Below are 17551 nucleotides of genomic sequence, written 5' to 3'. Positions count from 1 at the left end.
TGGGGTGGGGGGGGGAACAGGGCTTTCTGTCTCTCCCTTCGGGGAATGCGACTTTCTTGTCGTATCCCCCTTCTCTTCCCCTGTCTGAGCTGAGGCCTAATGGCGGAGCTGGCGGCCTACAACCTTCGACCGACCTCGAGGATCCGGAGGTAGAGCCAGCCAGGACTTACCAACGCGAGGCTGGCCGTCTTCGAGCTGCGGTGAGGGTGGACGCCGCGGGGCTGGGACACTCCTGTGAGGGCGGCCCGGCTCCCGGCTGGAAGGCGCACCCGTGGGGGGCGGCCCAGTGCGGGGCTGAGACGCTCCCGTGTGGGCGGCCCGGTGTGGGGCTGGAAGGCGCTCCCGTGTGGGTGTCCCGGCTCCGGCTGGAAGGCACTCCCGTGTGGGCAGCCCGGTGCGGGGCTGGAAGGCGCTCTCGTGTGGGCGGCCCAGTGCGGGGCTGAGACGCTCCCGTGTGGGCGGCCCGGCTCCCAGCTGGAAGGCGCTCCCGTGTTGGTGGCCCGTCTCCCGGCTGGAAGGTGCTCCCGTGTGGGCGGCCCGGTGCGGAGCGGAGACGGTGCTCCAGTGGATGAGGCGGCGTTCCGGCTGCGGCGACCTGAATCCGGGGCTCAGCCGCGGGCCAGTGGATGACATCGTCGGGAGCTCGCGGGTCACAGTTTGATGCCTGTTTTCCGGAGCTCCCGTGGCAACAACTGCGTCCGCTGGACTGGAGGGCAGCAGCTTCGACCACCCCCGGGCCGCGGAGCTTGAACCGCGGGACTGACTTACCATCGCCCGGTGGGGTATCGCCTCAGCGCAGAGGGAGAAGAGGAGGGAAGAGACAGCAACCATAAGACTTTTGCCTCCATCACAGTGAGGAGGTGCTTGGTGAACTCACTGTGGTGGATGTTAATTTGTGTTTATTGTGTGTTGTTTATTATTACATGTATGGCTGCAGGCAACGACATTTTGTTCAGACCGAAAGGTCTGAATGACAAATAAAGGATTCAATTCAATTTCCCGGTGTGTGGGGGGGGTCGCGGAAGAGTTCCTTTCACAGCACTTGGGGAGTCTGGTCCGGGGTAAAGTTGTAGGGAGGGCAGGAGTATTGTAAAGGAGGGGGTCGGAATCATGCCACTTGCGACGCTCCTTGCACGGAGGCGTGCAATGCCACCGCATTGAGGCCGGGGATGGGGGGAGAAGTAGCTCGGGTGGCTGTGAGCTGCCGCCGGGCCGGACAGCGGAACCAGCTGCCACCTCACCTCCTTCTGCTGGCCCCTGCTCACCTCTGGCAACTCACCGTCTAAAAACCTCGCTCCTGCCGCTCGCTGGCCTCACTCATGTCAGCCGCTTCCCGCAAATCCTTAAATTCCGACAGCGCGATTGAGTTTACTCGGCTGTGGGAATTTAAGAATTTGCGGGAAGCGGCTGACATGAACGAAGCCAGCGAGTGGCTGGTGAGAGGTGTTCAGACGGAGAGCACTGCCAGAGGTGAGCAGGCTGGCAGAAGGCGCTGAAGTGGCGGCCAGTTCTGCTGTCGGGTCCCAGCGGCCGCTCGCAGCTACCCGAGCTGCTTCTATCCCCGGCTACAATGTGGTGGCTCCGTGTCGGAGCGCCGCAGCAGCGGTGAGTGAGTTACTGGCATTATCCCCGACCCCCTCCTTCTCAACACTTCTGCCCTCCCCGCAACTTTACCCCTGGCACATACTTTCCACACGCTGTGAAAGGTACTGTCCCCCCAATTGGTCCCTTGAACAAGTGTTGTCATTCAATAAGATGACAACTGATTCAACTTTTCCCTGTGCTCCCGTTTTTCCCACCATCTCTCCACATGCCGTCACCCTTCACCCCCCCACACATTCAGTAATTCAGAATAAAGGAGGCTTGGAAGCCTTGGGCAAATTGAATTATTACTGTCTTTATTTTTATTTTTTATTTTAATTGAGAGAACAATCTGCGCATGCGCAGTTTAAGTTTTTTTTTATTTTTTAAAAAGGCGGCTGACTGCCTACCCCGAGTAATTACTCACGGCACATGCCTGTGCTGTACCTCCCCCTTATCAAACCCAACCCCATTGAGATAAAAATCTGCCCCCTTGTTTTTGCCGCCAAAGTGGATAACCTCACATTTAACTATATTATACTGCATCTGCCATGCCATAACTCACTCAACTTCTCCAGGTCACCCTGCAACCTCCTAACAGTTCACACTGCCACCCAGCTTTGTGTCATCCGCAAACTTGCTAGTGTTGTTCCTTATTCCCTCTTACAAATCATTAATATATATGGTAAACAGTTGCGGCCCCAACACCGAGCCTTGCGGCACTCCACTCGCCACTGCCTGCCATTCTGAAAAGGACCCGTTCACTCCCACTCTTTGCTTCCTGTCAGCCAACAAATTTTCTATCCACGTCAACACCCTACCTCCAATGCCATGTGCTCTAATTTTAGTCACCAGTCTCCCGTGCGGGACCTTATCAAAGGCTTTTTGAAAGTCTAGATGCACTACATCCACTGTCTCTCCTTCATCCATGTTACTTGTCACATCCTCAAAATATTCCAGAAGATTAGTCAAGCATGATTTTCCTTTCATAAATCCATGCTGACTTGGACTAATCCTTTTACTGCAATCCAAATGCCCCATTTCAACCAATATCACCAGATACCTCTTTCTTTTACCTCAGCATCACTTTCCTGTACAAAAATCATATACTGTAATGCTCTTAATGTCTCAAAATGAATAGATCTCCACCTCAAAATATACTGCAGTTTCCCAGACCTGTTGGGTAAGGATTTCCAAAGATTTGCTACCCTTCAAATGAATAAATTTATGATCTCAGTGCTAAAAGCCCAACTTATTTGAAATTCTTGGTTCTAAACAACTCAACTAGTTAAACCTGTCAAACCACAAAATAATTTTATAATTTTCAATTAGATTACCCAAGTTAAAATAATACCTGTAAACTGGTCCAGTTTGTATAATCTCTCCTCATAGGCCATTTAGCCCTTCCTGGTAATTAATCTGATGGCACTTCATCGTATTTCCACAATCACAAATGTGTCCTTCCTCAGGTGGAGAGATGAAATCACCATATCAGGACCCAATTCATTATTTCAATAACATATCTTAGGTTATGTACTCAAATCTTGCAATTAAAACCAACATTATTTAACTGTTTGCCTTCCACATCATTTGTAATATTTTAGGAACGCAAGGAAAAAGACAACCAAATTCCACTGAACACCTTTTAACCTCTCAATGCAAAAATATTCAGCTTTTTTATTTCTGCCTTCCAAAGTGCATCAAATCCCATTTTTCACATCCCATTCATCAACACAGTCATCACCCATTCACATTTCATTGAAGTTTTCTGCATCCTCCCAAAGCTGAATAGAAGCTGGTTGCATCACCATCAAACTTGGATTTATTACATGTGGTTGCCTTTGTATAAGATGGAGCCAGATCGATTAAACCTTTCATGGAGAAAGGAAAACTCTGTGGAAAAAGTGATGCATCTATGACCATCATGTTACACAAAGACGATTTATAATATTGTTAGAAAATCAATGGATTTAGGGGGGGGGTGGTGGTGCACATATACATACTGCAGATGAGGTTAACCAGTTCAAACAGCAGCTCTCAAAACCATGAACACTGCCAATAGGGAGATCATCAGCTGGGTGGGAACACCAATTGATGGCTCCGCTCCAAGCCAGACATGGTCTTCAATTGGAAATACAAGACTTTATAACCATCTTTCTACATCCAGGAATGTGTGGCCAGACAGTTACAACATTATATTGAAAGTCACTACTGATACCACCGTTTTATTTTATTAAAGTAATGTAACTTGGCCTTGAAATGTTTTTCTTCCACAATTCTCAGAGACTGATGAGCATTTGAAGTAATGAGGCCTAACATTAGACAGCCAGTCACAGAGAAAAATAAACTGGGGCACATTTAGAAATATATCCACATGTAAGCAGAATGAACCTACCTGTGAATCACATCGGAATTAGTATTCAAAAGCATCAATTTGATTTGAAGCAAGAATTACCCAAGTAACACTATGGCTAAAGGTTCAATCACAATAACTTCAAATGTATAACATTAAAATGGAAACTCGATTGAGTTGTTTAAATTGACGAAAATATTTGATAGTGTAGTCAGAGGGAAACTATTTTCTGTAAGTCATCCAAAGGGATATATAACATTAAAATTGAAGGCAGGCATTCCTGGAGATGATGCGGAAAAGCACGTTCACACAAAGTATTCCGGAAATCTAGAATTCTCCCCTCAAAAATCTATGATTGAGAATTAATAGAAAATGGATACAGATTGGAAACAAGCCCTAATCTAAATGAATCACAGAAGATTAGGCTTTGTCTACATCTTAACCCTCTATCTGCATTAGTTTTCATTTTTTTAGAATGGACAATGGGGTAGTTATTAAGAAAGGAAAGCTTTAAGGGCCTGTCCCACTTTCCCGAATTATTCACAAATTCTCCCGAGTTTTCTCGGGGCATCAGGTAAGTTGGGACTTTTTTTCCCAGCCTGATGAAAAATGTCCACGAGTGAAAAAATGGCCCCGAATACTTACGGCTGGCATAACGAGCCGCTACGATATATCCACGGACTCCTACGGATATTCTGCGAGTTTGAAAACACGGGGGAATTCATGAATAACTCAGGAAAATTCGTGAATAACTCAGGAAAGTGGGACAGGCCCTTTAATAGTCTCTCTCTCTCTCTCTCTCTCTCTCTCTCTCTCTCTCTCTCTCTCTCGAGTCAATTCTGAACCAATTTGAGACTTCAACAATAGAAATTATCGTAGGCACTATGAGCGTGCAACCCTCAAATTAACTTTCCAAACATCATGGTAGAAAGAACCATTAAAAATAGTACGATTAAACGAGAACTTACCAGTTTGAAGTTTGATCTTTATGATCCGCATGCGTGTCAATCTTCAAAGCAGCGGTGTGAAATCACAGATAACAGTAATTGAAGTAACATAGTAAGATTAGAAACCTAGAACTACCAGATGACCTTTGTGATACGAGGGTTGGGAGAGGTGGGCACGTAAACGCTCATCGTAACTCATCTGCGATGCACGCCGTATGATATCTAATGTTCCCCCGCAAGCAGAACACCTCCCATTTCCTGACATGAGAGATGTACTGTTTTTTGGTACTATCCCTCCAGGCCACAGTGATCACATCCACGGTTCGATCGGATAGTCCAAGTCCCAGGTATGGCCTCCTCAGAATCTGCAAATTAACGGATCAAAACGGTCATGTAATGGATGTTGATCCCCAGTTACAGGGTGCACCAGTAGGTCACTACGTTTCGGGACAGACATAAGAGGCTGTGTTATTATCTTCAAAACGAGTGGGAACCATGGCTGTGTAGGCCAGTCGGGTACCACCAAAACTCCTGAGGCGGAGTCCTGCTTGATCTTGAGTAAGCACTGACTGATGAGGCAAAATGGAGGAAATGCATATAGAAACATTCCACCACAGTGAAGCGAGAATGCATCTACCGCTACTGCCCCTGGGTCTGGTTCCCATGAAACATACTTAGGTAACTGGTGATTGAGTCTGGATGCAAACAAATCGATATCTGGCATCCCATACCGAACAACAATATTATTAAATATATCATGATTCAACATCCATTCTGTGTTGTCATTGAATTTTCGTGACCTGGTGTCTGCCACCATATTAAATCTACCTGGTATCAGATAGCTGAAACCCAAACGTTTCTTGTAATACACCAGTGCCAAATAAGATTAGCCAATCTATCACAAGATTCCGACTTGATTCTACCCATGTGATTAACATACGCCACTGCCGTAGTGTTGTCAATCTGAAGCTGAACAGGCAAGTGACGCATAGTAGTACAATAAGCCTTCAGCCCATAAAATGCTCCCAATAGCTCTATATAGTTAATCCCATGTGATTGAAGAATAAATGCCTCATGCATAGTCCATCTGCCTCCACAGCTAGAGATGGTATCAGGAGCACCCCAACCTAGGGCACTAACACAGGTTAGTGAAGGTTCCTCAATCAGAACTTTGCTGGAGCAACTCGAGATGTTCATTATCCACCACTGCACTTCAGCAATGGCTTCAGCTGGTAATTGCATGGGCCTGTCAAAATGACCTGCATGTATCCTGAGTGCCTGCTCCTTTGCACCTTGTAAATTTTGGTAATGCAAAGGTCCAAACTGTGCAGCTGGAAAGGCAGCCACTAATTTGCAAACCAAGCTGGCAACATGTCTAATTGAAGGTTGTTGCTCCACCATGAGCTTGTTACAGCTTTCAATTAAGTCTAATCTCTTGCCCCTGGGCAGAGTCACTAACATGTGAGTTGAGTTAATAGTGAATCCCAAGTAATCAATAACTCTAACTGGTGTCAATTTGGATTTAACTGGATGAATAAGAACCCCCAATCTCTCAAACCTGAGTTTAACAACTGAAACTGATAATTCAGATGCTTCCCGAGTCTTCCCTATGATTAAGATATCATCCAAAATAAGCCATTACAATATGACCCTGAACCCGGAGTAGCCCCAATACTGGTTTTAACAGTTTTGTAAATAATCCAGGGGCCGAGGCTAACCCATTCGGCAGTGCTTTAAATTGCCATCATTGCCTCATCCAGCTAAATTTCAAATATCTCCGATAATCCCTATGAACAGGCACTGAGTAATATGCATCTTCAAGATCTATACATGCCACATAACATCCTCTGGAAATCAGTTGTTTGGCAGTATCAAAAGTTTCCATTTTGAAATGTTTATACTGCACGAAGGGGTTAAGGCTTGTCAAGTCAAGGATGATACGACATCCCCCATCATTCTTTGACCTAGGAAAAATATTAGACACGAATTGGTGAGGTTGGTGGAAGACCTTCTCGATTACCCCTTTTTTGTATAATTTTTCAATTTCAGCTTGTACCTCCAAATTCTCTTTTTGTGAGAAAATGAGTGCCTGGCTTGGTGTGTGCTGTGTGGGTGGACGCAAATTGGGAAGGAATTCAATTTGAAACCCTTGTATACTGCGCAGTATAAACAAATCTGATGTTATCCCATGCCATTCCGTCAGAAAGAAGCGTAATCTCCCCCCAGTCTCAGTAAACCGTTTGTAGGGGTACTGCCGCTGAAGCATTCTGCTGGTCATCGGTGTTTTGATGAGCCCAACCGTTCTTGCCTCGTCGTCCAGCTCCTTGACTCTTTTAGCGGGGTCTTCCCCGAACAGTAGATTTGGTGGCTGGACATTGCTGGGTTTACACAGCTCCGCAAACTTAGAGTTGATGGTAGGGCGGATGGCACTTTTCCTCAGACAATTAATTTCAAAGTGTGCATTGCACATGAGAGCCAGAGCATCCTGCTGTACATCAGTCAGGTGCTCTCCATCCACCGACCTGGCGAACGCTGTAATGCTCGAGGCGAGCAGCTTCAGTACCCTCTGGAGCCTCATTTCCTGAGCTCTGATGCCTACGCCCATATGACCCCAGATGGTATGGTTCACAGCGGCACTTTAAGCAGGACACAGTTAGCCGGGGTCTCATAGTTTTTGGCCGTTTCATCCATCGTAAGCTCTTGAAGCTGATGGGAAGCAAGGTAGTTTATACTTGCGGCCAACTCTTCACCCAGCGCTGAGCCATGTGTCAGACGTAATGACAAGCATGCGGACTGGCGGGGTTCTTCATGGAATCACTCACATGACTCCGAAGTAATATTAGTCTGGAGACTTAATCGGAATTTTTTAACGCAGTATACATGGCCTGAAAGAGATACTTCTTCAAGTAGCACAATTGTTGTCTTGTCTTCGTAAGCATCATCAGACTGGGGCTCATCAGACCCATTACAAAACTATAGTGTGGTTTAATAATATTAAGACAAATTTAACTCTTTTCACAAATATAAACCAGTAAAACTGTTTGTAAATATTTCTCTAATTTGTTGGTCCATTAGATTTATTTTACACAAATAAAAAAATTGAAGCCATCGACATAATGCTAAAAAAATGTTTAATGTTATGTCGTTCTTAAAATGATTTCAACTGCGCCAAGGCTGCAACATGAAAATGAGTGATTCTCTATTAAAAAAGTTTGTTCTTGAACATTTTTTTAAAAAGCTGTTTAAAACATTTTGACATCAGTAAAATAAAATGTGAGTTTTGAATTGACGGCATAGTTCCAACAAAGCTGCAATTAAAGCTAAAAAAACGATAATTGCAACAAAAACCAGTTTAATTCACAAACAGAACATTCACGGATTATAAATAAATTACATTGTGATGTGGAATACAATTCTCTTTGAGATTAAACATTTATCAGTGACCGATGATTACTTGTCTCACCTTCCAGTGATGCAACATATCACTGGCAACCAACACGCACGTTAGAATTGCCAGGGCAGCAGGAAGAGCAGAAACCCAAGGCAAATGTAACTAGCCCTCATAGAAACATCTCTGGACAATAGCTTACATTGCTGAGTTGCGTTTGCCCCTGGTGCCGCCCAGTGAAGTGCGCAGCCGTGGATCCCTTGCTTTATAATGTTCATTGAAGTCCAGTCTGAAGTTAAGGAAACGGAGACTTTCGTCGGGACTTTTTGTCAATAGTACCAGGAATTGTCGAACAATATCCTAAAGAGGGGACATTAAGATTAATTTAGATCTTACATCATAAGGCATTCTAAACTGGTGTAACATAATTATCTTTAAGCAATTTGATTTATAGGAACACATTAGAGTCATAGAGTGATACAGTGTGGAAAGAGACCCTTCAGCCTAACTTGCCCACACCGGCCAACATGTCCCAGCTAAACTAGTTCCACCTGCCTGCGCTTGGTCCATATCCCTCTAAACCTATTCCTATTAATGTACCTGTCTGTTTCTTAAACGTTGGGATAGTCCCAGCCACAACTACCTCCTCTTGCAGCTTGTTTCATACTCCCACCACACTTTGTGTGAAAAAGTCACCCCTCAGATTCCTATATCTTTTAATTAATTAAAGAGACAGCCAAAAAAATGGGAAGATGCTGAGAAGACCAAATGTAGACTTTCTCGTAGTTATTGAAATGTACAGCATAGAAACATGCCCAGCTTGTCCAAGTTAGCATATTGGGCTACTCCCATTTGCCTGCAATTGGGCCATAACCCCATGAATCTTTCCTATCCATATATTAGCAATGTTACAAAATTTTGAGATTTAAAAAATCAAGTCTGCAATTTATCCTATCAGATAAACCATAAAAAGAAGTTTAATTTGATACCTAATTCACTTTCATATCTCAAGTATTTAAAAAGTTATGGCCATTTTCATACTCGGAAATTAGCATCTTGTTCCCTATTGATTTTCTATGGACATAACAAAAAAGCTGTGATCGCGTGCTGTCAAAAGGCCATAACCTTCATAAAAATTAAGAGAACTGAATGAAATTTTCAGTTATCGTAGATTGAACCATTCTGAAACAAACATAAAATAATCTAACTTGGATGACCTGAAATTAAAGCATATAAATAGTTAGTTACCCAAGTGTAGCAAATTTCAAACTTCAATTACTAGATTCAAACATCTATCCATTTCTTAATAAATGATTAACGTTTTTAAATAGCCCAAGTGTCCAAATAATATTCATAAATAATTCACAATAAAACATGATTTTAAAATCTCATTTACATTAATTTATAGGCCAAATGGAAGGAATTTAGTTCAATTGCTGTGAATTAAAGTCCATTTTAAATCAGCTTTCTAGTGGGTTCCTGTGGAACGCGCTGGTTTAGAACGTTCACATTGCGCTGGATTTGTGCCCTCAAATGCCCAGAAAAATACTGCGGGATATAAAGAGTCCAAAATGAACTACTCGCTATAGTAAACTTTGTATAAAGGGGTCTTAAGAAGCCCCTTTTAATGTAAAAATAAGGTACATACCTTTAATTGTTTGCTTTATAAAACCCTGGGGCTGCGAGAGGTCGCGGGTTGAGAGAGTGATTTTAAAACTATTATAACTATTATGCGAGGCCTATAAAACTAATAATACCTTTTGCGACGGGGTCTTTCAGCGATTTTTCGTTAATGATTTACTAGGCTGAACATCTTCGATTGGAACAGCCTAGTAAAAATCGCGTTTTAAACCCACCCCCTCTAAACAGCGCCAAAATCGCGCACACGGGCTGGGGCAGATTCTCAACGACGATTCAGGTAGGTTTTGCAACATACCTACATATATCTGTCCAAATGTCACGTTCAAGGAGTAGAATTAGGCCATTCGGCCCATCGAGTCCACTATGCCATTCAATCATGGCTGATCTCTGCCTCCTAATTCCATTTTCCTGCCTTTTCCCCAAAACCCTTGACACACGTTCTAATCAAGAATTTGTCTCTCTGCCATTAAACTATCCACTGACTTGGCCTCCACAGCCCTGTGTGGCAATGAGTTCCACCGATGAACTACCCTCTGACTAAAGAAGCTCCTTCTCACCTCCTTTCTAAAAGAGCGCCCTTTAAAAGTCATAATTATATCAGGATCGATAGCTTCTTCTAGCAGCTCATTTCAGATACATACTACCCTCAGAGAAAACGCTGCCAAGTCCCTCTTAAATCTCTCCCCTCTTAGTTTAAGCCTATGATCTTTAATTTTAGAATCCTCTATCCTGGGGAAAAAGACTGAGTATTTACTTTAACCTTGCAACTCATGATCTTGTGCACCTCAATAAGGTCACCCCTCAGCCTCCTGTGCTCTAAACCTCAGCAAATTATCATGTATTTACTGGAGTGGATTGGAGATAGTTTATGTAACAGGCGAATATAAAAGATTAGTCAACTGCTGCTGCATCTGCCTCATGACTCCTATGCATTTTAACTGCAGCTGAAGTGAAAATACCTTTTAAAACTACCCAGAATGAAAATACCACCTTTTCATTCAAATTGGATCCCATAGGAAGATAAAGAAGAAAAAAAAGCAAATGCCAGAAATTTGAAATAAAAAAAGAGAAGCGCTATTTTGTATCAATGACTTTTATCAGAATAGAAAAAGTATAAAAACAAGTATATTTTAAGATACAAAAAGAGGGAGGGATGGAAAGGAATAGGAATTGCCATTGTGGGATGGATTCTGTCCAACTGATACAACAGCCTTTGGCACAATTGAAGGCTGGAAGTGTAAATAGCGGAAAGTGAATGACAGCAATATAGAAATCAGGAATGCTGAGATGAATAGTGCAAAACTTGTTTTTTTTGGCCAACCGTCAAAGGCAGCTATCTATGTTAATCCCATTCTCCTGCATTAGGCCTGTATACGCCAAACCTTTCCTATTGCAGCACCTATCCGAAAGTCTATTAAAGTTGTCATTATGTCTGCCTCTTCACCTCTGGCAGCTCAATCCAGTTATTCCCTCTGTGTCATAGTGCTATTCAGCACAGAAACACGCCATGTGGCCTAATTCCTCCAGCCACTAAAGTTGTCCAACCAAACTCTTCCCACTGTCTATCTCAAATCCCTCCAAACCTTTCATATTCATGTACCTGGAGTGAGAGAACAACAGTTCAAATCACACGAGGATAACAACAGAACTAGGCAGTTCTGAACCAACCAGAAAAGCTGTTGAACACAATTGAGTTTCATGGGCTGCAATAGGCTTGGAAAGGATCCTTTCCTCAAGCATCTACTGGATATTTTGGTACAACACAGGAGGCCAAACACAAAAAGTCAGAATTGGTATGGAGTGGAGAATTAAAATGACAGTCAGAGGGCTACTTTTACTGACAATGTAGGTGAACGCAAATCAGGCGCCTAATCTGTCTTTGATTCTTCTAAATTAGGGAGGACAACATTGTGATTATTAAATGCAATGTATAAATTTGGAATTAGTGTAATTAAATTGCTGCTTCACCTCAAAGGATTGTTTAGGTCACCGAGTGGTAGAAAAGGTAAAGGGAAGGTATTGCATCTTATAGAAACTTACAAAATTCTTAAGGGGTTGGACAGGCTAGATGCAGGAAGATTGTTCCCGATGTTGGGGAAGTCCAGGACAAGGGGTCACAGCTTAAGGATAAGGGGGAAATCCTTTAAAACCGAGATGAGGAGAACTTTTTTCACACAGAGAGTGGTGAATCTCTGGAACTCTCTGCCACAGAGGGTAGTTGAGGCCAGTTCATTGGCTATATTTAAGAGGGAGTTAGATGTGGCCCTTGTGGCCAAGAGGGTATGGAGAGGGTATGGAGAGAAGGCAGGTACAGGATACCGAGTTGGATGATCAGCCATGATCATATTGAATGGCGGTGCAGGCTCGAAGGGCCGAATGGCCTACTCCTGCACCTAATTTCTATGTTTCTATCTCCTACTGTGGCATCAAAAGTGCCAAAGAGAGAAGTTTGTAGAAATGGAAGAGCAAAGTAGAGCGGTAGAATTTTGTTTTATTGAGAATGCTAAATGTGAGAGTAGAACATACTTCTTTTGTCATTCGTCCAGTTTTAATGATAGTAATGTTTCAGATCCATGACCTATCACTACAGAACTTTCTGTTTTTATCCCATACCATATAAACACCACTTCCACTTTCGCATCTGCTTTCACCACCATCCGCACCACCTTCCAGGAACCAACACCCTCTTACCTCGCACAACATCTTTAAACTTCTCCCCTTTCACCTTAAACCCGTCTTTAATGTGTGGGATGGAACTGCAGATGCTGGTTTAAATCGAAGGTAGACACAAAAAGCTGGAGTAACTCGGCGGCACAGGCAGCATCTCTGGAGAGAAGGAATGGGTGACGTTTCGGGACGAGACCCTTCTTCAGACTGACCCGAAACTGTAGATCAGTGCATGTTCCCTTAACCATAGTGACCTCCCCATTACTAACCACTCCCCATTGTCTCCAGTATAATTGTAGTGTCCCCACCTCTAGCTCGCTCTCTAGCTCCAGTGATGACCACGGACAGCTACAGCCTAGTGTTAACTCTCAGTTAATAAACAGTTACAGTGAAAAGACTTGTGTGTGCAGTAAGTCATTTTACATGGTGTCACAGCGGTAGACCTGCGTCTCCTGTTTATCGGTTTTTATTTTCTTATTTCTTTCTCCCAGTCCTTCCCTCCGTTCGTTTTATCATGTCCCACTCCTGTCGTCGACCAGACACGTTGGTCTTCGACACGGACATTGTCCATCGCTGGACCGTGTTCCAGCGCGATTTCGAACACTACATTGCCATTGCCCATCCTGATGCCACTCCTGCTGTACAGGCTCACCTGTTGCTCAACCTCGCGGGACCTGCAGCTATGGATCAATATGCATCGTTCCATTTCGCCGCCGGAGAGGACCGTAACGACCCGGTATGTCTCATCGCTAAGTTCGCTGCCCTCTGTGATATACCCACCAACAACATCATAGAACGCTTCAAATTCTTCCAGAGGCAGCAGCTGCCAGGCGAGCATGTCGGCGCTTATATTGCCGCCTTGCATCACCTGGCTCAGCGCTGCCGCCTTGACACAATCACCCCTGACGAATTAATTAGGGACGTCCTGGTTAATGGTCTCCGCAACGATAGACTGCGTGAGCAGCTCCTAGTGAAACCCGATCTGACACTGCGGGATGCTATGTATGCTGCCCGCATGTCCGAAGCCGTTGGTTCCGTGTCCAGACAGGCTTCCCAGGACATTAACTTCACCGGTCAAGCCGGTCGCCTGACTACACGACGAAACCCCGCGGCTCTCCCCATAAAGGTCGCCACCTCGACTGTCCCGCGCCGCTGCCCTAACTGTCATTTTACAGCACATCCCTCAAACGTTTGCCCCGCACAGGGCAAGACCTGTCTTTCCTGTGGCAAACTCAACCACTTTTCTGCCGCCTGCCGTTCCCGTGGGAAGCCCGTCCCTGCTCCGAGAAGGAGTCTAAACAACCTCGCCGATCTAAACAACCTTGCACTCCCTGATAGCGCTCTGCTTTCTCAGTACGAGCTGGAGGAGCTCCCAGACTCTGATGCACTCCCCTCCCATGAAGATCCAACTATTTTTTCACTCTTGGGTGCACCTGCTCTGATTACGGATCCCTCTGTGCATGTTACTGTGAACGGCCATTCCTTTTCAGCCAAGGTCGATACTGGCGCTTTCGCCAATGTTATGTCAATAAGCTTTTTCAAGCAGATCAGATCTGGTGAGAAAGTTCTTCCTGGCGACACCTGCCTCCATGCCTACGGGGGGGGGGGCGTCCTGGTTCCCGTGGGAAAGGCAACTCTTATCTGCACAGTTCTAGAGACCTCTCGGCCCCTCACTTTCCACCTTCTAGACTCTGACAACGTCACCCTGCTGGGCGCCCGTGCGTGTCAGGACCTGGGGCTAGTCTCATTCCACCACAGCATTCACCTGGTGCAGGCCCCCATGGACCCACTGACCGAGTACCCCGACCGCTTTGATGACGTTCTGGGCAAGCTGCCCTGCGACTATAAGATTGTTGTCGACCGGCACACCGCCGGCACACCGCGTCTCCTTTGCCATGAAGGGCCGCGTGGAGTCTACTCTGCGCGATATGGTGACCATGGGCATCCTCAAGGAGGTGAGCGCTCCCACCAGGTGGGTCTCCACCATGGTCGTCGCCGCCAAGAAGGACAAAAGCGAGATCCGGATCTGCATCAACCCCAAGGACCTCAACCTTGCCATCAAGCGCCCCCACTACCCCATGCGGACGGTGGAGGACGTTGCTGCACAGGTCGGCCCTGCAACTGTCTTTTCTGTCCTGGATGCCAAGAGCTCCTTCTGGCAGATCCCTCTGGACGAACGCTCCTCATTCCTCACTACCTTCAGCTGCCCGTCTCCTACGCTTCACGCACCATGACCCCTGCCGAGCAGCGATATGCCCAGATTGAAAAAGAACTGCTTGCCGTGGTCTTCGCTTGCTCCAAGTTTAAAGACTACATCCTCGGCAACTCTTTCACCATCGAGACTGACCACCAGCCGTTGGTGACAATCCTGAATAAACCTATCCATGTTGCTTCTTCCCGGTTGCAGCGCATGATGCTGCAGCTCCAGCGTTTCACGTTCCAGATCGTCTACCGTAAGGGCAAAGACATGTTTGTAGCTGACACCCTGTCTCGTGCTCCGCTGCCTTCCGTTGTCCGCCACCCGTACGAATCCTCGGATCTTCTGGTACTAAACGTCAACATTGTTCCTTCACAGCAGATGCAGTCTCTGGTGCAACACACTGCTGATGATCCTGCCCTGCAACAACTTGCGGACGTTATCCGCCGTGGTTGGCCTGACCGTCGCTCCGAACTGCCTGCTGGCGCTGTACCTTATTTCCTCGTTCGCGATGAACTGGTGCTTCACGCCGGCGTGGTGGTAAAGGGTCACAAAGTCGTGGTGCCTGCCGCACTGCGGGATCATTACTTCCAGACTGCTCACAGCGGCCACCCTGGGGTGGAAGCTACTTTATCCCAGGCCCAGAGCCAATTCTACTGGCCAGGTATGGCTCAGGACAACCGTGACAGGGTCTCCGCCTGCGCTGCCTGCAACACCCTGCACCCCCATCAGCAGCGCCAGCCTCTCCTGCAGCCGCCGGCTCCAGAGCTCCCATGGATGGCCGTTGCCACCGACCTCTTTGAGTGGCGCGGAAAGCACTTCCTGGTCCTGGTGGACTCCTATTCCAGCTGGTTCGAGGTCGATCAGCTGACCTCCATCACCTCTGCCGCTGTCATCGGGAAGCTTCGCCACCACTTCTACACCTTCGGCTCCCCGGTGACCCTCCGGTCCGACAACAGCAGCCAATTCTCCAGCGACGAGTTTAAAACCTTTGCTGCCCGTTGGAACTTTCACCACATTACCAGCAGCCCCGAGTTTCCTCAAAGCAACGGACTTGCTGAGCGGGCCGTACGTAGCGCCAAGGAGCTGCTGGAACACTGCCGCCTGTTCCGTGCTGATTTCCACCTTGCCCTGCTCAACCTCCGCAACATTTCCCGCGACCCCGCGCTCGGTTCCCCTGCCCAGCGCCTTATGTCACGCACCACCAGACCTCCCTTGCCGGTCTCCCAGCAGTCCCTCAAGCCCTCTGTACAGAATCCTGCCACTGTCACTGAGCGCATTATCAAGAGACAGGTGATCCAGAAGCGCTCCTTCGACAGATCCGCCCAGCCCCTTCCACGTCTGTTCCCGGGGCAGGTTGTCCGTATGCAGTCTCCCTCTGGCCACTACCGCCTGGCCGTCGTAGTCGGCGACGCCGGTTCTCCGCGCTCCTACTTCGTCGACTACGAGGGAGCTATCTACCGTCGCTCCCGCCAGCACCTGCTGCTTGTGAATGAGCCCGCTCCGCCTCCCGCGGATCCTTCCCACCCCCCCATTTCTTATCGAACTCCCGTTGCCCATCACGCCCCGACCACACCTCGCATGCCGCGCACCCTACCCTCACAACTGTCCGCCCGTTCCCCTGCCTCGCCTGTCAAGCCGGCCTCGCCCGTCAAACCTGCCTCGCCTGCCAAGCCTGTTTCTCCGCCCGGAGCCCCGCGTTCTCCTCCGCCCGCCTCTCCTGCCGATCCCCCGGCTGCTGTCCCTTCTGTTCCCGACGATGAGGAGGAGGGCGGCTTACGTACCCGCTCTGGCCGGCTGGTCAAGCCGCCTGTCCGCTACGGGGAGCTCGCATAGTGTTGTACTGTTGCCGGTGCGGTTGGTGTTCGTAGCGTATGAGCCGTGGTCACTCTGTATAGTACCTGCCATGCTTTTGTTTCTAAGAGGAAGGATGTAGATCAGTGCATGTTCCCTTAACCATAGTGACCTCCCCATTACTAACCACTCCCCATTGTAGTGTCCCCACCTCTAGCTCGCTCTCTAGCTCCAGTGATGACCACGGACAGCTACAGCCTAGTGTTAACTCTCAGTTAATAAACAGTTACAGTGAAAAGACTTGTGTGTGCAGTAAGTCATTTTACAGAAACGTCACCCATTTCTTCTCTCCAGAGATGCTGCCCGACCCACTGAGTTACTCCAGCATGTTGTGTCTGTCCTCTAGTCTTTAACATTTCCACCCCAGGAAAAAAGGGGTTGATTGTCTACTACCCCATCAATGTATCTTATAGTCTGAAGAAGGGTCTCGACCCGAAACGTCACCCATTTCTTCGCTCCATTGATGCTGCCTCATCGGCTGAGTTTCTCCAGCAATTTTGTCCACCTTCGATTGTTCCAGCATCTGCAGTTCCTTCTTAAACAATTTATCTCATACACTTATTTTTGCATTGTTTTTCTTGGCATATTATTGTCAACATTAAACTCAAGAGACAGTTCCGTTCAATGTGTTTACATGCAATGTGTAGTTTTACCCTGCCCGCTCGCAGAGTGGCGTTTAGTTCGATTTGGCCAATGTTCTGGAATTGATTGTGTTGGGGCCTTTTCGAGTCTGGAATATTTCATGTAATTCCGCCCAGGTCTTAAAGGGACGGAGAGGCAACGCGAGCGGCGTGAACGAGAACCCGACACCCGAGTTGCTTTTTGAAGCTGAGAATTGTAAATACAAGAATTTAAAAAAGAGAGAGAATTGTGAAATAAATAGTTCTTGGGCGCGTTAGGTATGGCAATGACATTGTTGGCGG

At 46.7% G+C, this 17551-nt stretch overlaps 1 protein-coding gene across 1 annotated transcript in view; it reads right to left on the bottom strand.

Moving 5' to 3' along the window:
- Positions 1–7995: 7995 nt before the first annotated feature.
- Positions 7996–17551, bottom strand: part of tubgcp3 (tubulin, gamma complex associated protein 3) — an 83471-nt gene continuing 73915 nt past the window's right edge. The window contains exon 22 of the mRNA XM_055636607.1: positions 7996–8629. Within this exon, the coding sequence (XP_055492582.1) occupies positions 8468–8629 (162 nt within the window). The 3' untranslated portion in view covers positions 7996–8467. The remainder of the gene's footprint in view (positions 8630–17551) is intronic.

Source organism: Leucoraja erinacea, chromosome 6, assembly GCF_028641065.1.
Source record: "Leucoraja erinacea ecotype New England chromosome 6, Leri_hhj_1, whole genome shotgun sequence".
Taxonomy (NCBI): domain Eukaryota; kingdom Metazoa; phylum Chordata; class Chondrichthyes; order Rajiformes; family Rajidae; genus Leucoraja; species Leucoraja erinaceus.
Note: the sequence above shows the minus strand (reverse complement) of the source record. Positions and strands in the feature narration are given on the sequence as shown.